Below are 8,880 nucleotides of genomic sequence, written 5' to 3' on the forward strand. Positions count from 1 at the left end.
TGCACTTGGCTTTATAAAATTCTCTTTTTATTTATTTATTTTTTTCCGTTAAATATTGTTAGACACACATATAAAATAATAAATAATAAATAAAATATTTTTATTAAAATACTTACGAAAATACATATAATATAATTTTTTTGGTAAAATTAAGGAAACACATCACATCTAAAGTAACAAATAACAAATAAAATATTTTGTAAATTCATCTAAAATTATTAAAAATTATAAAAAATGGATATTATCAACTGTAAAGATAACCGTTACTCTATTTATTTAGCTATGATAGCTTCTTTAAAATCATTATTATAAGAATAAAGCTTTCTCCCTCAAATACAATTAGAAACATAGATTTAAAAGAAAATAAAATTTTTTACCACAAGAATTTTTTTTTTATTTTTTTTTGTCAAAGATGGAGAGACTCGAACCCGCGACCTTTTAGGTGAGTATGGAGAGATTATGTCATTTGAACTATAACTCATTGGCGGTTGAATTTTAGTTTTACTCAAACTATTTTTTGAATTTATATTTTAAATTAAAAAATATTAAATCTATTTGAATGTGTATATTTGTTTTAATTTTTTTAAATTAGTGTAATAAAATATTGTTTAAAAGATACATAGTCATATTGGTCTTTTTTCTCTTAGGATTACTTATTTTTCTTTTACTAGTTACATGCCGACCAAAATTTAATAAAGTTCCTGATTCTCTAGACTTTTTCATTATGTATATTTTAATACTTATTCTATATAAATAATTAATTCATAAATAAATTTATATATATTGAATAATTAATTATTTAATTGTGTTTTATTATGTCAAAAAATAATTAATTTTTAAATTTATTATTTACAAATTTATTTAAACACGTAGTTTTGATTAAATAATTGTATAATATTATTTTAAATATATAAAAATTAAAATCTTATATATATCATTCCCTTTTTATTATTGTTATTGTATATTTCTTTTTTCCCAACATATTAAAAAGTAAAATGGACACTCAAGTCTAGCGTTTTCACGTCCAATAATATTTAAGCAACTAAAAATAACTATTAACAATATTTTCCATCACTCTTTATAATCTAAAACCAATTAATTGGAATTCCAGTTACAACGCATTAGAGCTCTTTCCGGTCACCGGAACTCCTTGCGCCGGCAATCCATTTATCGCCGGCGGCAACAACGACGAAATCTCAGGCATTTTGACCCTAACAGAAATATTTATAACCCCATTTCTGTTAACCTTACTATCCCATAACCTATAACTCAAAAATTAAACTTGATTTTGAGAGACAAACCCTCCTACTATATCCGAAACCGGTATCATTGCAATTCCAACACTTTTAATCCCCATTGTTGCTTTGCAATTCACCTCCAAAGTTATAAACCTTGCATGCAATGGAACTTCCATGCATGACAACCTTCTCGTTCCACGAAGGGTAGCTTCCGCCTTCGCCGTTCACCTTCGTCGTCCTCACTTCGCCGTTTCCATCGGTTTGAATCTTCACAAAAACGTTTTTCTTTATTGATGTTTTGTTCGTTCTAAGATTCTCTGCTGATAAGATAGTAATCTCAAAACTCCGTGACGACATATTAGATTGAAAAATATGTTCCAAAGCTTTTGGAGCTTATTGACGAGAGGAATATGAATATAGAATGTGTAGAGAAAAGTGAAGGAAATTTCGGAATGAAAGGTTGGAAGGTGAAGAAGATTTCTTATATAGCGTTTGGTTTGGAAGCTTGAAAGAAAGGAGGAAGAAACAAATAGATTGTTTCGTTAACTTTGGCCGTTAAAAGTTAAACGATGACGGCGCGTGGTTTTGGAAAATCAACTATGGAAACAAAGAATATACGTTTTCAGGTTTTTTTTGTTTGACGCTCTTTGGGAGGCGAAAGGTCACAATGAAAATAATACTGATTTTAAATGGAAACGGCAGCGTTTGACTTCACGGCTGATTCTAAGAGGAAATTTCGATCCTCTTAGGTGGAATGCTCAATCTTTGCGTGGAATGAAAGGTGAAAATTTACGTGGACTCATTTTCATATAAATTATAAAGACTAACATTGTAATTTAACTTTGACATGTAATTAAGATTGACTTTAAAAATGAATTTAGACACATTTAAATATTACTAGTGCATCCAACTTTATTATTTACCTATATTTTTTAAGAGAAATACTGGTAGTTCTTTAATTTTCAGCTTTTAGTTTGTGATTTTAAGAATTTATTATTATTTAATTAATTTAAATACCTATTTTTGCAATATCAGTTGTTCAAAAAATTAAGAAAAATATTTAAAAGATGTTTAGTTACTCTGATATAATTAATAAAAAAATAACTATATAGATATTTGCCAAATATATCTGCCTTATATAAATATTAAAGCACAACTTTTGTAAAAATTAAATTTGTAATATATGCCGGTGACGGATACTTTAAGAATACACTTAATTTTTGACAAGTGTAAATATGGATAGATTATGTAAAAAGCATAATAATCTTTTTTTTAATATTTTAATTTGTCGGTAACATAAAAAAATTCACAATAAAGTTTTTTCCGCTTGCACGTACAGCACGCAGGTCAATTATTTTTGGGGCTATTATGCTACTCTTAGAGTAATAGTAAGCCCTCTTGCAAAGTAGATTTCCAATCCAACGGTAGAAAAAAGTGTTTTTTGTTGTGTTTTGAAATGAGAATTGTAGGTATTTTCTGCAAGCCGAGTCAACTACCGTTGTTGTTTGGGGAACATAGCATGACTTGTTCCTTGTACACACACTACCTCGAAGCTTACTAGCTTTGAGACAAATACTAGATTGCAAGTTTGAAAATGTTTGTTGCGATAGACAAAGCTTGGAATTTTATATGGAGAATGGTTATTTGGAAAATGTGAATGGTGTTTCAAGGATGGTTCCTTGCCTTGGATATGGATTTTGACATAATTGGGTTTATTAGTATTAGACTTAATAATTTGACAAGTGGTTGTTAAGGAGAAAGTACCAACCATTAGATGAATGCACAAGCATTATGATAGCAATTTACACACACACACAAAAAATAATAATAATAATAATTGATAAGAAATTTCAAGGGAGACTTGGCGAGCATGTTTTGTTCGTTTCAAAGTAAGTTACATTGAACTCTCATATGGTTAGAGTATCATACACACTTCTATTAGGTAAACACATGGTAAAATGTGACATTGACATCTCTTATAAACGTAACATTCACTTCCCCTCTTAAGTCTTAAACATATATGGTTAATTTGCATGGTAGTTAGATCTTAGATGCCTGGAAGTGGTTCCCTTAGTAATGCTTGATTGGTTCAGTATAATAAGTTCGATGCTGCCTCTCCAAGGAAAACAAAAATGCTAGAGAATTCGTATGTATACATACGAGGGAAATGATACTATCACTCATATTTTTTATAAGGACTATGCTACGTTTACACCAAAATCAGCCACCAAAGTCAGCTACCAGTATAAAATACACATTGAAAATAAATTAAACTACATATGTATTTATACATAAATACATTGGTGGCTGATTTTAGTGGCTGATTTTGGTGTACAAATAGCATTTTTGTTTTGATAATGTCACTCCATACATGATCATACGTGTGTAAGATAGGGTGTTGAATAGTCTCTTGATTTCGACACTATATCCACCATTGGATGAGATGTTGACCCCGCTTGAATTAGATCCACACTCTATTCAATAGTAGATAACATACGAGTAACCAAGTGTCTACGCTTAGCATTCTTTGAGATTCACCATACATTACTTTTATTAGTCCCTCAAACATGTTATTGGAGCATCTATCCTTAGTACTATTTCTGCCCAATTCTCTTTTATTGAATAGAAAAATAAATCTTAAATGTAAATTAACAATGGGGAAAAAGAATTATGGCATTTATATGCTTTTGAGATTTAATATTTCTGGCAAATATACATCCCCTATACTAATTTCTCAACAGGAAACATGATCAGTCTAAGTTTTGTATATCTTCCTAATGCTTCAAAAAGAAGTGAAGAACATTTGATGATCAATTATTCACTTTACCTCGGTCAATGTAGTGTTGGCATTTCCTTCGTTTAAGTGATCTTTGAGAATGCTTCTAAGGTACTCCAATTGTTGGGATGATCCTTCAAGTTCCTCCCACTACAATGAACAACATATATGTTACCAAATTCTCTACACACAAATTCATTATTCTTATTCTTATCAAATTACAAAGCCTGTACATATTCTGATTGAGTAACATGTATAAGAGAGCTCACCTCTTGATAGCATAGTGATACAACTTTCCACCCAGCAGCAGTAATGTATCGACGTTTTAGCATGGTATGTCCCAAAGGCACACCTATATCAAGTAAATAGGAAAAAAGAAAATAGTTAAAATATATCTAAGAGAATACGGCCGAGTTTAGAATGGAAAATACAAAAATACAGAGACACTAAGAAATTGAGATTGAGAGTAGAGTCACAACTTTTGTCCCTTCTCCAAATAAATTAGTGTTTTCCTTGTGTTATTGTTTTTCTATTCTGAAAACACTTAGCATAGTATAAGAATAAGAGATTACAAATTTAATTTATGAAACAAAAAATTATACATACCAATATTTCTAGAGAAATGAGTTGGACCGTCAATCTCCAAAGCTAGTTTCTTATCAATTATCACAGCATCCAATGTGTACCCATCCACAACATATTCTTTGACCCAATTAAGGCCAGTATTAACAAGAAGACGCCCAACATCTTTCTGAAACAATGATGTTATCTTCTGATTAAACCTTTTAGTTCTACAGGCACTAGCAACTTTTTCGTCAAGCTCATGGGATAATGATAACTGAAGATGGGGGAATTCAAGCTTCAAGCACTGGTTTACAAGATGAACTTGAGAAGCGAACATGATATCCTCTCTATATAGCTCTGAAATCCTTTGCTCCTCATAGTGGCTTAGGGTTTTCCAGATATGCGAGAAGAAACTCCTATCCAATTGTCCGAAGACAGCATAGGACCAAGCTATAGTTCCAAGCTGATCCCTACTTAAAGTGAGTGTAGGAAAATCAAGAGATACATTTGAGGCACCACTTCTATTGACACTGATTTGACCATAATTATTTGGTGTGTTTTCACCATTGCGAGCTTTCAGTTGGCAATGATCAGCAAAGACACTGTCTAAAGAATCAAATACAATGTCAGCAGGCTCATATAGAGACGCAAAAGCCCACAAAAGCTGTGCTAGTTCTTGCTCTTGGAAGGTGTGAATTATATCAGAAGCCCTCTTCGACAACTCTGAAAAAAGTTCAGGAGCAGAGTGTTGCATTGAGGCAAAAGCACCTGCGATATTAGCAACATTTTGAGAGTTGAATTCCCCAACCTTGGTCATTGCGACCTCCGCAATCCTATCCATCTCTGAAAAATATAGCAGTTCGCCTCCAATTTTGGATAATGCCCAAGATATATTAGAGATTCCTTGTGCCGAGCATTCAGGTAAGGCTGTCATTGCAATCCCCACAAGCATAGACATCTCTTTTTGTCGGGCGAAAGCCAGCCTTCGAGTTGTGATCATAGAAACTTTCTCCATATTCTTAGCAATGCGATGAAGGGCAGTAGCAATGTTCAAAGGGGAAAGAGGCGAGGGGCTTAGACCTTTTGCAACTGCAACAATTGTCTCAGCAGTAACATCCAATACATCCTCTGCAGTCTGTGCTTCTACAATTGCTTTATTCAAATTGATTTCTTTCCGATGATCAGAAGGCCCAGAGAATTGGGATAGCTTATTTACAAACTCTTCCATGCTTTTCTCCTTCCTCTCTAAAAACATTCCATCGGCCAGCGAACGCACCTTCCTTTCCAAAACACCAACATCATCGATTGTTTCTGGATTCTCCAGCAGCATGAAGTCTTCCTCGGAGGTATAATCAACATCAAGATCATCTATATGCTCAAATTTCTCAACAATCTTCTTCTTGGTTTCAACTTTCTTCTTAGCCCTTTTCTTTTTCTTCTTGGAGGCAACCAAATCCTCCATCATTTGAGCCATGCCCCTTGCTTCAATCGACCTAACTGCCATCTTCCTTGCCCTCACACACCAATCCATTCCATCAGTGTCTTCAAGCAGCTTAGACTTCTGCTCTTTCACCCTCTTCTTGGGAGCCCGGTAACCAAACGGATCAAGTTCCCCGATGAACTCCGATTCCCAATCCACATCAGATTCCTCAACTCTATCATCATTATCCTTCACTGCAGCAATGCTAGCTTCCCTGGAGCCAGTACCGGTGTCTCTACCTAATCTAGTGCAATCACTTCTCAACATAAACGGCTTAGGTTTCCTATTCAAATACCAGGTTCTTGTGATCACAGGGAAAGTGCAACCACAACCAAGCCTTGGAGTGAAACCAAAGGGTTTCAAACAACTTTGGTGAAACATAGAATTCAATAACCCTTCCATACTTTTTCACCTTGTCATCCAAACAAAAAGAAAATCAAACCAAAACACAACCAGGTTTTGAGCATGCAACCCAACAACAACAAAATCTTGTCTTTCCCAGTTCCTAATTTTATTAACGCCAATCAATAAGCACATAAACGTGAATCCTTTATGAGCTTCCTAATAGCAAGGAAATGCAAAAACCTTCAATAAAATTGACAGAATATATAAATAAAACAACACATTTAGCTGGGTTAGGTGCTTAACAATACACCAAAAAAGTCATGTGAACAGCACAAATAGCACCGAAGAAAACAACTCAAATTCAACTACAAAAGGAACCTATTTTCCAATCATTAAGAAAAAAAAAAGAAAACCGAAAAAGGAGATTTTGAAGCTCACCTTATCTTGGAGGAAGCACGAACTCACTGTTTTGAGGAGCCAACAGCGAAGATAGTGCTAGTGTATACTTGAAGATTGAAGAAGAGCGTTTTACCTTAAAAACGCAGGTGGTTTAGCTTCTGTGTCAAAATCTGAGAACCGAACCCATCAATAAACCAATAGAATAACTGATTTAACGATTCAACCGGAATTGAATCATGATTAAACTGATTTAAATAACTAATTACTATAAATTTCTAAATATCTAAAAATAATAATTTAACATGAAATTTTAATAAAATTTCACATTCAACTAATAAATAATTTTGGTTCTAAAATTATTTTATAATTATCTTTAAAAATTTATAATTATATTTAAAAATCAAATAGTAAAATTGGATTTATTTTTTATAATCTAAAAAGAAAAAAAATAAAAAAAGCTACTGCACTATCTTATAACCAAGGTTCAGAAAACCGGACCGGTCATCAAACCGCTCTAACTACTGGTTCATTAGTTCATTGGTCCAACCGATTCAACCGGAAAAACCATTTCAGAATAAAATAATAAATAAATTATATATAAACATCATAAAATATAATTATAGTCTAATATAGATCTTAAATATCTTCCAAATTTAAAACATATGAAATCTCAACCAAATCCATATGATCTTATCAAAATACAAAGTTAAATAGTGAAAAGAGCAATGGTGCAAACAGCAACAATACAACTAGAAATAATCATTAATCACTCCTAAATTAATTCAAAACAATAGCATAACAAATAATCACCCCTAAATTAATTCAAAACAGCAGCATAATAAAATCATAAATCACAAATCACAAATCACTTATAACAAATTCAAAATTCAAAACACTCAGTGCCATAATTCCATAACAAAACAGCAGTATAAGTGCATAACAAGTTAACAATAGCAGCTTAACAAGTCACTAATCAGTAATCACAAATTCCAAACTCAAATCAGCAGCATTACAAAAGACCCAAGAAATCACAAATCACAAATTCAACCTCAAATCCCTGAAAGAGTAACACAGACTCAACTTCCCACTATCCTCAAATCAGTAAATCAGTAATCAGTAAATCAGTAAATCAGCATTGAAGGTAGCTAGAGAAAAGGTGGTTCTGAAACCTTACAACAACAAAATCCCTGCATATTATAGATACAGCTTTGTTGTTCTGCATACTATATATTTCTGATAGACTAACACAATCAAAACCCCATCACCAATCTTTGGATGCCTATCACCAGAAGCTTTACCAGTTCCACCCAAAGTCACACTATGCAAAATTGACACATTGTTACCAATCACTGCAGTTTCATCAACAATTTGCTACAGCATTTCAGCCAGTCAACAATTACAAAACAGCAAAAGTACAAAACACTAAAACACCAGTAGCCCTCTTCATAGTCTTCATGTTTCTGTATCAGAGGGTGAATTTCGAATACAATAAAAAAACTTACTAACCAACAAACAGAAATTGCAATTGGAATACAATAAAATAGAAGACCAGAATTAATTTAATTTTCAGATTATTTATTTCTTATACTAACCAACAAACAGAGGAAGATGAGCAGAGGAAGTTCACAGAGGAAGTTCACAGAAATTGAACAGAAATCAAAGTTCACAGAGGAAGTTCACAGAAAAAAGAACAGAAATCTAAGTTCACAGAGGATGAAGTTCATGTTTCTTATACTAAAGAAGATGAGCAGAGGCGAAGAACAAAGAAGATGAGCAGAGGACGAGTCACTCACCTGGGATCGATGGAGGGCTACTAGTGTTGAGGACCACGCGACGATGAAGACGTTGAGAGGGCTACTGGTGTTGAGAAGATGAAGACGATGGAGATGGAGGGCTACTGGGCAGGGAACCAGGCGACGATGGAGGGCTACTGGGGCGGCAGGACCAGGCGACGGCGGTGGCGCTGACAACCCGCGACCGCGGCGACGATGGAGGGCGACTGGGCCGCTAGGGTTCAGACTTCTACTGGGCTAGGGTTCACTGATTCACTCACTGTGAGACTGAGAGAGTGAGATGAA

General features: G+C 33.6%; 1 protein-coding gene and 1 pseudogene across 4 annotated transcripts; both read right to left on the bottom strand.

Moving 5' to 3' along the window:
• Positions 1-1,049: 1,049 nt before the first annotated feature.
• Positions 1,050-1,678, bottom strand: LOC107490239 (BON1-associated protein 2-like; annotated as a pseudogene).
• A 1,848-nt stretch (positions 1,679-3,526) lies between these two features.
• On the bottom strand, positions 3,527-8,874 carry LOC107490303 (RAP domain-containing protein, chloroplastic). Of its 4 annotated transcripts, none has more exons than XM_016111076.3 (5): positions 8,596-8,874; positions 6,842-6,972; positions 4,621-6,470; positions 4,284-4,366; positions 3,527-4,164 (listed from the first exon to the last, which is right to left on the bottom strand). In XM_016111076.3, the coding sequence occupies exons 3-5, from the start codon at positions 6,458-6,460 to the stop codon at positions 4,057-4,059; spliced, it is 2,031 nt and encodes a 676-aa protein (XP_015966562.1). In that variant the 5' UTR covers positions 6,461-6,470; positions 6,842-6,972; positions 8,596-8,874; the 3' UTR covers positions 3,527-4,056. The 4 variants fall into 4 exon arrangements, with proteins under 4 accessions (XP_015966562.1, XP_015966561.1, XP_015966560.1 ...); XM_016111075.3 differs by having other exon boundaries at positions 4,621-6,619; XM_016111074.3 differs by having other exon boundaries at positions 4,621-6,643.
• Between the last annotated feature and the right edge of the window lie 6 nt (positions 8,875-8,880).

Source organism: Arachis duranensis, chromosome 5 (genome assembly GCF_000817695.3).
Source record: "Arachis duranensis cultivar V14167 chromosome 5, aradu.V14167.gnm2.J7QH, whole genome shotgun sequence".
In the NCBI taxonomy this organism is placed as follows: Eukaryota; Viridiplantae; Streptophyta; class Magnoliopsida; order Fabales; family Fabaceae; genus Arachis; species Arachis duranensis.